Source organism: Macaca mulatta, chromosome 11 (assembly GCF_049350105.2).
Source record: "Macaca mulatta isolate MMU2019108-1 chromosome 11, T2T-MMU8v2.0, whole genome shotgun sequence".
Taxonomy (NCBI): Eukaryota; Metazoa; Chordata; class Mammalia; order Primates; family Cercopithecidae; genus Macaca; species Macaca mulatta.
The window spans coordinates 29,387,521-29,403,851 of NC_133416.1; the positions used below are offsets into that span (position 1 = coordinate 29,387,521).

Here is a 16,331-nt window from a genome sequence, read left to right on the forward strand (position 1 = left end):
TACAAGATTGACTATTGAGTGGCTCACTGCTGAAGCTGGTGAAGGTTATGTGAGGGTTCACTATATTCTCTACTCTTCTATATCTTTGAAACTTTTAATAATATAAAGTTTCAAAGAAAGTATTCACCAAAATTGTGTGTTTAAAATATGAGATCTGTAATACTGGGTTCCTGCTCCTAAAACCATATAATCCAGTTGGTGATGCCAGAGAAGCAAATGAAAAAGCATATGAGAAAGTGTCCAAATCATGAAAGGAAGAAAGGAGAGGTCCCTATGGACTCTTGCAATTCATAAAATTTATATGAGAAGTGTGAAACTTAAAAAGGTAGGGTAAGGATTAAATAGCAGGAAAGAAATTGCTTTGGGAAAGGTAAAGAATGAGGAAACAGCTAGACCAGTGGTTCTCAGTTGGGGGCAATTTTGCCCCCCGGGGACATTTGGGACTATCTGGAGATACTTCATGTTGTCATAAATGGATTGGGGGGATGCTGCTGGTATCTCCGGGGTAGAGGACAGGGATGCTGCTAAACATCCTACAATGCACAGGTCAGCATCCCACAACAAAGAATAATCTAGCCTAAAGAGTCAAGAGTGCGGCCATTGAGAAATCCTGAGCTAGATGCACAGACTATATTTGGCAGGTGGGTTATTCCTGAAGTCTATGGCTTCAAGAGCTTCATAAACCCCTTTTCAAATGTAGGCTAAGTTGAGAGTCTGGTCTGGGGAAAGGGTCCACAGCTTTTATCTGATTCTTAAAAAGATCCGTGGCCAAAAGAGGCTGAAGAACCAGAAAAACCAAGGGGTCAGGGCCCTTGGCTGAAACAGAGGATTATTTCACTCAGAAAATTATCAAGAGGTGAGGCTGGGTCTGTTTGCTGGAGCCAGATTATAGTAAATCTTGACAACTAGGCAGAGATAGTTGGACATCAACCTGAGGTCTCTGTGGAGGCACGGAAGACCTACTAGGAAGATAGTGGCAGGACAAAAACTGTGTCACAATATGAGTTGTCTTGAAGTGACTTCTCTACTTCAAGTGCCCAAGTTCCCTTCAATCACGCTGCAAAACTTAGTATCCTTACGGAGTGGACTAAACTGTATTCAATCAGTCACCAATCCGTATTAATTATTTTTCTCAAAAATATATTTTAGTCTTTTTTTCCTCTCTTATCAGGGTCAACCAACACCCTATTCTAGGCCCAGCTCACCTTAATCTTGGACAACTGCAAAACCTTCCTCTTGGTGAGTCCTTGGCTTATTCATCTTTGCACACTGAGCACTGGATATACTTCCTGGCATGTGGCAGGCATTCAGTAAGGTACACGCTCAAGTGAAGGTGGGAGGAAAAGGTTGTAGATTCCCCCAAGTTACAGTTAGAACAAATTATGGAGTGATTTCTCATTAGTTCCATTATGGGGAGCATGCCTCATCCACGTTCTTAATGAGGCCCCAGTAAGTCTGTAGACTGTTTGGGGATGAGGGTGGGGCATGGGTGTGAAGCAGAAGTGGTGCTTCCCAGCAAGGGTTGGGATAAATCCAGCAAGCTGAGTTCCCCGGGGACTGTGTCCACCACCTACCCCGCAGCCGCAGGAAGGTAATCACGGATAATCAACCTGAGAAAGAGGATATGAGAGTTTGTTTGATGTCTCCAAACCTGTTATTTGCCGACTCCAAACTCATTTCTTACCAGACTATCCTCAGGCTAAATTTCCTTAAATACCAAGTTTCTATTATCACTCTTCACACTTAATCTCTCAATAAGTCCCAACTCTAAATCTAAATTGTGCAGCTGATTTTTCTTGGCCGGGCGCGGTGGCTCATGCCTGTAATCACAGCACTTTGGGAGGCCAAGGAGGGCGGATCACGAGGTCAGGAGACGGAGACCATCCTGGCTAACATGGTGAAACCCCGTCTCTACTACAAAAAAAAAAAAAAAAAAAAAAAAAAAAAAAATTTAGCCGGGCGTGGTGGCGGCGCCTAAAGTCCCAGCTACTCGGGAGGCTGAGGCAGGACAATGGCGTGAACCCGGGAGACGGAGCTGGCAGTGAGCCAAGATCGCGCCACTGCACTCCAGCCTAGGCGACAGAGCCAGACTCCGTCTCAAAATAAATAAATATATCTACTCTTCAATGTAGTCAATAAGTAAACACATGAGAGGATAGGAGAAATCACTAAAAAAAAAAAAATCCCCGCTGAATCCAACAATCTCTGAAGCCTTTAACACCTAACAACCTCAAAGAGAGTATTTCAGCCCCTCAAAGCGATGGACCCCAGGCCGCTCCCCAGTTACTCAAAAGATCCAGCCTCTCCTCTGGTGTAGCCCGCTCTAAGGCCGCCTCGGCAGTACCACCCACTCCTGACGGGGCGGGGAGTTCTCTCCGACCCCACCCCTTCCAAGAAGGCAGCGCTGGGATTGGCCATGACGCGTACCAGAGCTGCCCAGTCGCGGAAGAGCAGCTGTTTTGGCGTCTGTTTGCTGCAGGAAGAACATGGCGGATCGGCTCACGCAGCTTCAAGACGCTGTGAATTCGGTGAGGAATTTCATTCGATTAGCCTCTGTCTTTCTCTTTCCTGAGGTAAAGCAAGGGAGAAAAGGGGCCCAAGAGGCAAAACTTGGAAGTGGAAAGCGGACTGAGAAACAGGGCTTCGGCATAAAGCGCTCTCTCGGGAGGCGCCACCGCGAACTCGGAGGTGTGAGGCCGGCTGCCGGGCGGTGCTTGAAGGTGCGGGAGGGAGCAGCCTCTTTCGCTTGAGGAGACCGGGAAGATTGCTCTTGTCCGGGTGGGGCCGCCAAGACTTGTCGGCTGCGCGGTCCTGTCGTATTCCCTGAGGACAGTTTTATTTTCTTGGCAGCGGTGCTTACGGGATCTCTTTTGGGGGTTGGGAGGAGAAGCAGGAGCTCTTTTCTTTCCTCATCAATTTGAATCCACCAAGGGAGATCTCGTGCTGTGGATGACTGGGTTTTTGTAATGAAATGCCAGCCGAGAGTATTCCTTCACCAGCGCTTTCAGGTTGGTGCGGAGCGACGCTGAGGTGAGAGATTTTCTTTCATCTTCGCTCCTTCCTGTGGGCCCAGAGCCTCCTTCCATCTCTTGTCTCTTGGCCACCCCTCAGAATGCATCAGTTTGGGGACATCTTTATGATAGGAAATCTTCTGATTCTCGTATGTCTTTCCGTTTATTTGAGTCTTTCTTTTTTCTTTTCTTTCCTTTTTTTTTTTTTTTTTTTTTACTTTGGAGACTGTGTCTGTCGCCCAGGCTGGAGTACAGTGGTGCCATCTCGGCTCACTGCACCCTCCGCCTCCGCCAAACAAGTAGCTGGGATTACAGGCGCCCTCCACCACGCCCGGCTGATTTTTCTATTTTTAGTAGAGACGGGGTTTCACCATGTTGCCCAGGCTGGTCTCGAACTCCCGGCCTCAAGCGATTCTCCCGCCTCGGCCTGCCAGAGTGCTGGGATTACAGGTGTGAGCCACCGTGCCCGGCTTACAAGTCTTTTTTAACGTCTCCCCCAAATTCTACGCTCTATTAAAGGCCAAGTCTTGTAGGTAGCTCCCCAGCTTTGTTCCTTCTGGTAATTTTTCCTCCAAGCTATGCCTGAGTGGAAAGCAGAAGCAAAGCCAGAGGATGCGCATACAGTCATGGGCCCTTAATGAAGGGGTTATGTTCTGAGAAATGCATGGTTTCGGCGATAACTTTTTTTTTTAATAAGTAGAAGTACAATGTATAATAACGAGGAAACAGTAAATACATAAACCAGTAACAAAGTCATTTAGTATCATTATCAAGTATCATGGACTGTACTTAATTGTATGTGCTAGACTTTCATACACTGGCAGTGCCGTAGGTTGCTTTACAGCAGCGTCACCACAAGCACAGACCGCTATGATGTCACTAGGCAGTAAGAATTTTTCAGCGTTGTTATAACCATAGGGGACCGACATAATATATGCATCCCGTTGACCAAGACGTCAGTGGGTATTCTCTTGCTGCAATGGGTATACTTATTACCATTACCAGTTACATAGTTTTCTGTTAAATAGTTTTCCATTGATAGTTATGTTTCTCATTGTCTGATTGTGATTTAACGTCCTAGATGAGGGGCTAGAGAGAAAACATGCTGAGAGGAAAACCTAAGTACCTGGTTTCTTTGCCAGTTTTTTTTCCTCACTGTAAGCTAATAACTTGGCATTTTTCTTAATACATCAGGCTTTGTACACTTGAAGAGTGTGAATCTACTTGTGATAAACTGATCTACCCTGGGTGAATAACACTAGTTTTTAAGGCTGAGAGGACCAGCTTCTAAATGTTGAATTCACCAAGATAAATTCTGCCCTGCAGGGACTTGCCTGAGCTGCCAGTCAGCCTTCCTCAGGGAACTACTCCTTTGAGATTTTACAAAATCAAATTGTAATGATGCTGCTGGATAGAAATCTTATTTTAGGGAAACTTTTGCATATTCATACATGTCTTGTAACTAGAAGGATAGTAAGGACAGAGTGAATATGGCCTTAACTCCAGGTTAGGCATGCTGATAATTGGATTTTGGAGAAAAGCCTTTAGGATAACTAGTATGAGTGCCTACTGTGTATAAGCACTATCATGTTTGCAAAGAGATACTCCTTAAGGAGGTTAAAAAAATGTCATATACTCAGGAGACATTTAAGTGATGGAAAAACAGTATGTGGTTAGGGAGTTATAATGAATTGAGTATTTTCAGCTTTAGGTTCTGAAGTAAATTGGAATATGGAGTGATGTGAACCAAAATAGAGGGAATCTTCTTAGCATTTATCCTAATCAGATTTGTATAACTTTTAACATTTGTTCTACCCTCTGAAAACCATGAGTGCAGAAGCTATGTCGCATTCACTATGTCTCTATAGTGTTTAAATGTAGTACTTGTCATAGTTATTTTCCATAAAGTTTTGTTGACTAAATGGATCTTAAAAGTTTTTTTTTTTTTTTTTTTGAGACGGAGTCTCTCTGTGTCGCCCAGGCTGGAGTGCAGTGGCCGGATCTCAGCTCACTGCAAGCTCCGCCTCCCGAGTTTACGCCACTCGCCTGCCTCAGCCATTCTCCTGCCTCAGCCTCCCCAGTAGCTGGGACTACAGACGCCCGCCACCTCGCCCGGCTAGTTTTTTGTATTTTTTAGTAGAGACGGGATTTCACCGTGTTAGCCAGGATGGTTTCGATCTCCTGACCTCGTGATCCGCCCATCTGGGCCTCCCAAAGTGCTGGGATTACAGGCTTGAGCCACCGCGCCTGGCCTAAAAGTTTTTGAAGGATGGAACAGATAGACACTGTGTTGAATATTTTGTGTATTTCCTCTTCCTCACAACAATGCTGTAATAGGAGAATGTATCCAATTTAAAAATGAAAAATGCTACCTGGGTTAATAGAGCTGGGATCTACGTTTGTATAGCGTCTGAGCACTTACTGCTCCATTACTATTATTAAAACCTGGGCAAAGCCATTTAGTCATAAGTGACTTTATGACTAGTTAGGTAAATATGAAGGAGTAGTGGAAAACAAGTCAGTAGAGTTGACTTAGATTGTTGAAAGCTTCAAAACAGCCTGAGTTGGAGATTTACCTTGAAGACAGTGGTGGAGTAAGCTCAAATGTTTTTATCAGGGTAAAATAAATAACTTGGTGAACTGGCAAACAACAAGAAGGCTATTGTAATAATTCTGGTGTGAGATAATTGGTTGAACTAAGCAACAATAATGATAGAAGGAAAAGAGGAAGATTTGTAGTATTAGCATAATTTGAAGATCAAAGGAAAGCAAGAATCTGAAGTTAGACTGGTTGACTAGGAGACTTTCAATACAAATTAAATATTAAACAGAGGAAACAGTTGCCTTTGAGTTCTGTCATTGAAACAATGGCAGAGAAACCCAAAGGAAATGCTTATTAGAAATAGGAGGTTTGAGAGGTCAAGACTAGGTGAGAGAAATTGGTGGGGAGGATAGGTGTATTTAATTTGGAGATGGTAAGGAATTGATATTCTCCATCTTTAAAAGTACTTACGGAGTACTTTTAGAGTACAAGAGTTTAAAAATTGAGTCTTGAACAGATACATTTCTGATTACTCAAGGTGCTTTTCTGAGCAGCCTTTTCCCCACTATTTTTTTTACACTTATAACTACTCCAGTCTCAGAAAAGGAATCATATACTTTGTGCATGAGTAATAAATTTTTATTAAACGTGATGCCATACTTAGATATTTACAAGTCAAATTTGCTCTTTTCCATCACTGTCCGCAAAAAGTCTTTACTTGTGGCTTAAAATAAGTATTGGCCAGTGTTCTCTTATCATTTTACTATAACAAGAAAAGAAAGATTGTTTTGTATTTCAACTGTTCCAACTAGATTTATATCAAATTTAACTTCACCTAGATTGATACCAAACTTAGTTTCTTTGCAGAATTAAAACATGTAATCAACTGGCTTATTTTATCAACAATTACTCCTTTCTGTTTTATTCCCTTGCTCAGAGATTAGCATTACAGAAACTTATTGTTGTTGCTGTTACCAATAAAGTCCTTAAAACTGATAAGTCCTTTCTAACCTTGACATGTTTTCTTTGGCCTAAGCTTGCAGATCAGTTTTGTAATGCCATTGGAGTATTGCAGCAATGTGGTCCTCCTGCCTCTTTCAGTAATATTCAGACAGCAATTAACAAAGACCAGCCTGCTAACCCTACAGAAGGTAAACAGATTTTCTTAGCTTCTTTTATTTTGACTCTCACATTTTTTGTTATACTTTAAAATTAGATTTCTTGAGAAATTCAGCTTATTTTGTTTCTAAAAATATTGTTACTTGAGGATATTGCAAGTTTTGTTTGTTGTAAAAAACTTAGTCAATTCACCTAACATCTCATAATTCTGGTTCATGTCAGATAATAGATTGTTACTCCTTTAGAGGAGAATTTGTATTAATTTAGCTGAGTGAGGGACCTTAACAAGGAAGGCATCCCATTTATAAATTTCTTTTTTTTTTTTTTCTAAATCTTTTTTTTTTTTTAAATTTATTTATTATTATTATACTTTAAGTTGTAGGGTACATGTGCATAACGTGCAGGTTTGTTACATATGTATACTTGTGCCATGTTGGTGTGCTGCACCCATCAACTCGTCATTTACATCAGGTATAACTCCCAATGCAATCCCTCCCCCCTACCCCCTCCCCATGATAGGCCCCGGTGTGTGATGTTCCCCTTCCTGAGTCCAAGTGATCTCATTGTTCAGTTCCCACCTATGAGTGAGAACATGCGGTGTTTGGTTTTCTGTTCTTGTGATAGTTTGCTAAGAATGATGGTTTCCAGCTGCATCCATGTCCCTACAAAGGACACAAACTCATCCTTTTTGATGGCTGCATAGTATTCCATGGTGTATATGTGCCACATTTTCTTAATCCAATCTGTCACTGATGGACATTTGGGTTGATTCCAAGTCTTTGCTATTGTGAATAGTGCTGCAATAAACATACGTGTGCATGTGTCTTTATAGCAGCATAATTTATAATCCTTTGGGTATATACCCAGTAATGGGATGGCTGGGTCATATGGTACATCTAGTTCTAGATCCTTGAGGAATCGCCATACTGTTTTCCATAATGGTTGAACTAGTTTACAATCCCACCAACAGTGTAAAAGTGTTCCTATTTCTCCACATCCTCTCCAGCACCTGTTGTTTCGTGACTTTTTAATGATCGCCATTCTAACTTGTGTGAGATGGTATCTCATTGTGGTTTTGATTTGCATTTCTCTGATGGCCAGTGATGATGAGCATTTTTTCATGTGTCTGTTGGCTGTATGAATGTCTTCTTTTGAGAAATGTCTGTTCATATCCTTTGCCCACTTTTTGATGGGGTTGTTTGTTTTTTTCTTGTAAATTTGTTTGAGTTCTTTGTAGGTTCTGGATATTAGCCCTTTGTCAGATGAGTAGATTGCAAAAATTTTCTCCCATTCTGTAGGTTGCCTGTTCACTCTGATGGTAGTTTCTTTTGCTGTGCAGAAGCTCTTTAGTTTAATGAGATACCATTTGTCAATTTTGGCTTTTGCTGCCGTTGCTTTTGGTGTTTTAGACATGAAGTCTTTCCCCATGCCTATGTCCTGAATGGTACTACCTAGGTTTTCCTCTAGGATTTTTATGGTATTAGGTCTAACATTTAAGTCTCTAATCCATCTTGAATTAATTTTCGTATAAGGAGTAAGGAAAGGATCCAGTTTCAGCTTTCTACTTATGGCTAGCCAATTTTCCCAGCACCATTTATGAAATAGGGAATCCTTTCCCCATTTCTTGTTTTTGTCAGGTTTGTCAAAGATCAGATGGCTGTAGATGTGTGGTATTATTTCTGAGGGCTCTGTTCTGTTCCATTGGTCTATATCTCTGTTTTGGTACCAGTACCATGCTGTTTTGGTTACTGTAGCCTTGTAATATAGTTTGAAGTCAGGTAGCGTGATGCCTCCAGCTTTGTTCTTTTGACTTAGGATTGTCTTGGAGATGCGGGCTCTTTTTTGGTTCCATATGAACTTTAAAGCTTTTTCCAATTCTGTGAAGAAACTCATTGGTAGCTTGATGGGGATGACATTGAATCTATAAATTACCTTGGGCAGTATGGCCATTTTCACGATATTGATTCTTCCTATCCATGAGCATGGTATGTTCTTCCATTTGTTTGTGTCCTCTTTGATTTCACTGAGCAGTGGTTTGTAGTTCTCCTTGAAGAGGTCCTTTACATCCCTTGTAAGTTGGATTCCTAGGTATTTTATTCTCTTTGAAGCAATTGTGAATGGAAGTTCATTCCTGATTTGGCTCTCTGTTTGTCTGTTACTGGTGTATAAGAATGCTTGTGATTTTTGCACATTAATTTTGTATCCTGAGACTTTGCTGAAGTTGCTTATCAGCTTAAGGAGATTTTGGGCTGAGACAATGGGGTTTTCTAAATATACAATCATGTCATCTGCAAACAGGGACAATTTGACTTCTTCTTTTCCTAACTGAATACCTTTGATTTCTTTCTCTTGCCTAATTGCCCTAGCCAGAACTTCCAACACTATGTTGAATAGGAGTGGGGAGAGAGGGCATCCCTGTCCTGTGCCAGTTTTCAAAGGGAATTTTTCCAGTTTTTGCCCATTCACTATGATATTGGCTGTGGGTTTGTCATAAATAGCTGTTATTATTTTGAGGAACGTTCCATCAATACCGAATTTATTGAGCGTTTTTAGCATGAAGGGCTGTTGAATTTTGTCAAAAGCCTTTTCTGCATCTATTGAGATAATCATGTGGTTCTTGTCTTTGGTTCTGTTTATATGCTGGATTATGTTTATTGATTTGCGAATGTTGAACCAGCCTTGCATCCCAGGGATGAAGCCCACTTGATCATGGTGGATAAGCTTTTTGATGTGTTGCTGAATCCGGTTTGCCAGTATTTTATTGAGGATTTTTGCATCGATGTTCATCAGGGATATTGGTCTAAAATGCTCTTTTTTTGTTGTGTCTCTGCCAGGCTTTGGTATCAGGATGATGTTGGCCTCATAAAATGAGTTAGGGAGGATTCCCTCTTTTTCTATTGATTGGAATAGTTTCAGAAGGAATGGTACCAACTCCTCCTTGTACCTCTGGTAGAATTCAGCTGTGAATCCATCTGGTCCTGGACTTTTTTTGGTTGGTAGGCTATTAATTATTGCCTCAATTTCAGAGCCTGCTATTGGTCTATTCAGGGATTCAACTTCTTCCTGGTTTAGTCTTGGAAGAGTGTAAGTGTCCAGGAAATTATCCATTTCTTCTGGATTTTCCAGTTTATTTGCCTAGAGGTGTTTATAGTATTCTCTGATGGTAGTTTGTATTTCTGTGGGGTCGGTGGTGATATCCCCTTTATCATTTTTAATTGCGTCGATTTGATTCTTCTCTCTTTTCTTCTTTATTAGTCTTGCTAGTGGTCTGTCAATTTTGTTGATCTTTTCAAAAAACCCAACTCCTGGATTCACTGATTTTTTGGAGAGTTTTTTGTGTCTCTATCTCCTTCAGTTCTGCTCTGATCTTAGTTATTTCTTGCCTTCTGCTAGCTTTCGAATGTGTTTGCTCTTGCTTCTCTAGTTCTTTTAATTGCGATGTTAGAGTGTCAATTTTAGATCTTTCCTGCTTTCTCTTGTGGGCATTTAGTGCTATAAATTTCCCTCTACACACTGCTTTAAATGTGTCCCAGAGATTCTGGTATGTTGTATCTTTGCTCTCATTGGTTTCAAAGAACATCTTTATTTCTGCCTTCATTTCGTTATGTACCCAGTAGTCATTCAGGAGCAGGTTGTTCAGTTTCCATGTAGTTGAGCGGTTTTGATTGAGTTTCTTAGTCCTGAGTTCTAGTTTGATTGCACTGTGGTCTGAGAGATTGTTATAATTTCTGTTCTTGTACATTTGCTGAGGAGTGCTTTACTTCCAATTACGTGGTCAATTTTGGAGTAAGTACAATGTGGTGCTGAGAAGAATGTATATTCTGTTGATTTGGGGTGGAGAGTTCTATAGATGTCTATTAGGTCTGCTTGCTGCAGAGATGAGTTCAATTCCTGGATATCCTTGTTAACTTTCTGTCTCGTTGATCTGTCTAATGTTGACGGTGGAGTGTTGAAGTCTCCCATTATTATTGTATGGGAGTCTAAGTCTCTTTGTAAGTCTCTAAGGACTTGCTTGATGAATCTGGGTGCTCCTGTATTGGGTGCATATATATTTAGGATAGTTAGCTCTTCCTGTTGAATTGATCCCTTTACCATTATGTAATGGCCTTCTTTGTCTCTTTTGATCTTTGATGGTTTAAAGTCTGTTTTATCAGAGACTAGTATTGCAAACCCCGCTTTTTTTTGTTCTCCATTTGCTTGGTAAATCTTCCTCCATCCCTTTATTTTGAGCCTATGTATGTCTCTGCGTGTGAGATGGGTCTCCTGAATACAGCAGACTGATGGGTCTTGACTCTTTATCCAGTTTGCCAGTCTGTGTCTTTTAATTGGAGCATTTAGTCCATTTACATTTAAGGTTAAGATTGTTATGTGTGAACTTGATCCTGCCATTATGGTATTAACTGGTTATTTTGCTCGTTAGTTGATGCAGTTTCTTCCTAGCCTCGATGGTCTTTACATTTTGGCATGTTTTTGCAATGGCTGGTACCGGTTGTTCTTTCCATGTTTAGTGCTTCCTTCAGGGTCTCTTGTAAGGCAGGCCTAGTGGTGACAAAATCTCTAAGCATTTGCTTATCTGTAAAGGATTTTATTTCTCCTTCACTTATGAAACTTAGTTTGGCTGGATATGAAATTCTGGGTTTAAAATTCTTTTCTTTTAGAATGTTGAATATTGGCCCCCACTCTCTTCTGGCTTGGAGAGTTTCTGCCGAGAGATCTGCTGTTAGTCTGATGGGCTTCCCTTTGTGGGTAACCCGACCTTTCTCTCTGGCTGCCCTTAAGATTTTTTCCTTCATTTCAACTTTGGTGAATCTGGCAATGATGTGTCTTGGAGTTGCTCTTCTCGAGGAGTATCTTTGTGGCGTTCTCTGTATTTCCTGGATTTGAATGTTGGCCTGCCCTACTAGGTTGGGGAAGTTCTCCTGGATGATATCCTGAAGAGTGTTTTCCAAGTTGGTTCCATTTTCCCCCTCAGTTTCAGGCACCCCAATCAGATGTAGATTTGGTCTTTTTACATAATCCCATACTTCTTGCAGGCTTTGTTCATTTCTTTTTCTTCTTTTTTCTTTTGATTTCTCTTCTCGCTTCATTTCATTCATTTGATCCTCAATCGCAGATACTCTTTCTTCCAGTTGATCGAGTCGGTTACTGAAGCTTGTGCATTTGTCACGTATTTCTTGTGTCATGGTTTTCATCTCTTTCATTTCGTTTATGACCTTCTCTGCATTAATTACTCTAGCCATCAATTCTTCCACTTTTTTTTCAAGATTTTTAGTTTCTTTGCGCTGGGTACGTAATTCCTCCTTTAGCTCTGAGAAATTTGATGGACTGAAGCCTTCTTCTCTCATCTCGTCAAAGTCATTCTCCGTCCAGCTTTGATCCATTGCTGGCGATGACCTGCGCTCCTTTGCCGGGGGAGATGCGCTCTTATTTTTTGAATTTCCAGCTTTTCTGCCCTGCTTTTTCCCCATCTTTGTGGTTTTATCTGCCTCTGGTCTTTGATGATGGTGATGTACTGATGGGGTTTTGGTGTAGGTGTCCTTCCTGTTTGATAGTTTTCATTCTAACAGTCAGGACCCTCAGCTGTAGGTCTGTTGGAGATTGCTTGAGGTCCACTCCAGACCCTGTTTGCCTGGGTATCAGCAGCAGAAGCTGCAGAAGATAGAATATTTCTGAACAGCGAGTCTACCTGTCTGATTCTTGCTTTGGAAGCTTCCTCTCAGGGGTGTACTCCACCCTGTGAGGTATGGGGTGTCAGACTGCCCCTAGTGGGGGATGTCTCCCAGTTAGGCTACTCAGGGTTCAGGGACCCACTTAAGCAGGGAGTCTGTCCCTTCTCAGATCTCAACCTCCGTGTTGGGAGATCCACTGCTCTCTTCAAAGCTGTCAGACAGAGTCGTTTGCGTCTGCAGAGGTTTCGGCTGCGTTTGTTATTGCCCTGTCCCCAGAGGCGGAGTCTACAGAGACAGGCAGGTTTCCTTGAGCTGCTGTGAGCTCCACCTAGTTCGAGCTTCCCAGCAGCTTTGTTTACCTACTTAAGCCTCAGCAATGGCGGGCGCCCCTCCCCCAGCCTGGCTGCTGCCTTGCCGGTAGATCACAGACTGCTGTGCTAGCAATGAGGGAGGCTCCGTGGGTGTGGGACCCTCCGGGCCAGGTGTGGGATATGATCTTCTGGTGTGCCTGTTTGCTTAAAGCGCAGTATTGGGGTGGGAGTTACCCGATTTTCCAGGTGTTGTGTGTCTCAGTTCCCCTGGCTAGGAAAAGGGATTCCCTTCCCCCTTGCGCTTCCCAGGTGAGGCAATGCCTCGCCCTGCTTCAGCTCTTGCTGGTCGGGCTGCAGCAGCTGACCAGCACCGATCGTCCGGCACTCCCCAGTGAGATGAACCCAGTACCTCAGTTGAAAATGCAGAAATCACGGGTCTTCTGTGTCGCTCGCGCTGGGAGTTGGAGACTGGAGCTGTTCCTATTCGGCCATCTTGCTCCACCCCCCTATAAATTTCTTTATTCAAGTGACCACTATATTGTCATGATAAATGAAATGACATACATTATGCTTAATTCCCAATTTGAGCTAAATGTATAACAGGATTGGTGCATATTTAATCATTAGACTCATTAGAATCTTTTTTTTGAGATGGAGTTTCGCTTTGTCACCCAGGCTGGAGTGCAGTGATGCAGTCTTGGCTCACTGCAACTTTTTCCTCCCAGGTTCAAGGGATTCTCCTGCCTCAGCCTCCTGAGTAGCTGGGATTACAGGCACATGCCACCACGCCTGGTTAATTTTTGTATTTTTAGTAGAGAAGGGATTTCACCATGTTGGTCAGGCTGGTCTCAAACTCCTGACCTTGTGATCTGCCCACCTTGGCCTTCCAAAGTCCCGGGATTACAGGTGTGAGCCACCATGCCTGGCCGAATCATTAGAATCTTAGGACAGAAAAAGCTATATGAAGTTTCTGGTTTCATGAACTTAAAATTTGTTTCTGAAAACTTGAGGTTTTCTAATATCCTAATCTAGCAGTATCTTTATCTCTAGAGTATGCCCAGCTTTTTGCAGCACTGATTGCCCGAACCGCAAAAGACATTGATGTTTTGATAGATTCCTTACCCAGTGAAGAATCTACAGCTGCTTTACAGGTAAGCCTCTATTCCTTTGAGAATTTTACCAGTAATAGAGAATTTTGAATTAAAGGAGGTAGATTTAATACCTTTTGTCTGTGTCCATTTGTGCTGCTATAACAACATACCTGAGACAGTAATTTATAAAGAACAAAAATTAATTTTCTCACAGTTCTGGAGTCTGGGAAGTCCAAGATCAAGGCATTTATTACTCATTGTGCATGAGTAATGAATTTTTATTAAACATGGTACCATGTTTAGGACCATGTTGAGGACCTTCTTCCTGTTTCCTCACATGGCTGAAGGCAGAAGGGCAGAAGAGCAAGAGCTCCCTCTTCAACCTCAAGCCATATTTTAAGGGTACTAATTCCATCTATGAGAGCTCTGCCTTCATGACTTAATATCCTCTTAAAGGCCCCTCCCCCTCTTAGTACCATCACATTGGGGATTAGATTTTAATGTATGAATTTTGGAGGGGACACATTCAAATCGTAGTACCTTTTGTGATAATATTCAATTTTCCCTGATAAGAAAACCTCTTATTTTCCTCAATTTTGTCTCTTTTCCTAGTGAAGAATGAGAGGAGGGTGGCATTCTAGATGTGGAGTAGAATAATGGTGTCCAAACGTAGTGTGGAAGGGAGTTACAGATATCTAGAGATCTCTAATTGAAGAGTCATTCTTTTTAATAATTCACATGGGGAAAATTCTTAAAAGTTATCTGATTTTTAGAATTTTTTTACTGAAAAATATATCACAATGATTGCAAAGTCATCCAGATTTAAAAATAAGTACATCTGCGACAGCTTCTCTCCTTCTAAACTCTAAAGATTTTAAAATTTGTGTTTTACAAAGGCTGCTAGCTTATATAAGCTAGAAGAAGAAAACCATGAAGCTGCTACATGTCTGGAGGATGTTGTTTATCGAGGAGACATGCTTCTGGAAAAGATACAAAGCGCACTTGCTGATATTGCACAGTCACAACTGAAGACAAGAAGTGGTAGCCATAGCCAGTCTCTTCCAGATTCATAGCACCAGTGGATACTATGTGGCTGAGAAAAGAACTATTTGAGTGCCATTAATAATTCTGCATCAGACTTAGATACAAGCCTTATCAACAATTACAGAAACATTAAACACTATGACACGTTACCTTTTTAGCTATTTTTAATAGTCTTCTATTTTCACTCTTGATAAATAAGCTTATAAAATCATGACTGAACCAGCTTTAAACCATCATACTCATTTTTTAACTGAGTGAAATTATTGCGGCAGGTAATGCATTAATGAACATAATATAAGGAAACATGTAAAATTCTATTATGACTTAATTTATGTCTTTATTTTGTTGTATTGGCCAGTACTTTTGCAAATCAAAACATCTCTCAAGCCAGAGGAGAAGACAGTAAGAACAGACATAAGGAACATTTTAGTTTAGGCTAGTGTCCTGCCTCTTAGAAGTGGCATTGTGTAAATCTGAGCTTTGAACAAGAAAGTTTTGGAAATTGTATTGCTCTTAAGAAATAGAGTTAGTGTGGCTGGATAAGAAAGTCACATTTATGCAAATATTTCTTCTTCCAGAACCTCATACCTGTTCTAGTTCATCTCCATGTTTATTTTACCAAGAAATTTCTGTGTCAAGAGAATTTCCTTGCTGTTGTGAAAAAATTTTTCTACAGCCTGAACTATTTTTCCTATTTCTTTTCACCTTGCTTTTTTTCATCCTTCTCCTTAATTTGCTTGTCATCACAATGAAGTATGTTTTTTGAATCAATTCTTTCTCATTCTCTTCATTTATCTGAAGGTTCTGTCTTTTACGCTTATTAACCTCTCAACTTTTATTGCTGTATTCTAGTCAGACCAGAACATAACTTCCACTACATCAGTTACTTGGCACCATTTCACCTCAGTTTATTATTGCCAAATAATACTTTGTGTCAGCATTTTCAACTATGGTTACTCATCCAACCCTTGGATCTCTTTGAGTCTACTGATTATCTCTACTGGAAAGGTGGAATTGAAATGTGGTCCACATTTTAACTGGCCATCTCCTGGGGCTGTATTTTTCAGAATATCCTGAGCTACATTTGCTGCAATCTGTTGCTATTCAGAGTTTAAGTTTCAGGAGGAAAAAAAACAATAGAACACTCTGCCTGTTATTTTTGTGGTAATCAAACTTGTCCACAGTTCTTGAAAAGTACTATGTTTCAAATTTCAGGAACACCAGCATTAACTGTAAAAGTTGCAGCAATTTATTGGCTAGTCATAGAAATTTTTTGAACTTTTAACTATGTGTATTTTCATTGATGTTTATTAAAAACACTTTGCTATCACAGACATTTGGCATAAATCTGTACTCTTCATTATAGTTTTGGGGGGAGAGAAGATTTGATCAGAAAACTTTTTCAAAGTACCTAAGTGTTATAAAGGAGTCAAAAAGGTACAAATAAAAAGAAAAGGTCAAGATATTTTTCAAATGAAGGAGAACTAACAGGATTTATCACTAGTAAACCTGCTCTAAAAGAATTGTCAAGGGAAGTTTTTTTC

The 16,331-nt window shown here is 41.0% G+C and overlaps 1 protein-coding gene across 1 annotated transcript; it reads left to right on the forward strand.

Annotated features, from left to right (window-relative positions):
- The first annotated feature begins 2,453 nt into the window (after positions 1 to 2,453).
- On the forward strand, positions 2,454 to 16,114 carry MED21 (mediator complex subunit 21). Its single transcript, NM_001258120.1, is given in 4 exon segments — positions 2,454 to 2,528; positions 6,590 to 6,704; positions 13,703 to 13,803; positions 14,640 to 16,114. Coding segments are annotated over 4 exon segments (435 nt in total). The 5' UTR covers positions 2,454 to 2,486; the 3' UTR covers positions 14,817 to 16,114.
- The last annotated feature ends 217 nt before the right edge of the window (positions 16,115 to 16,331 follow it).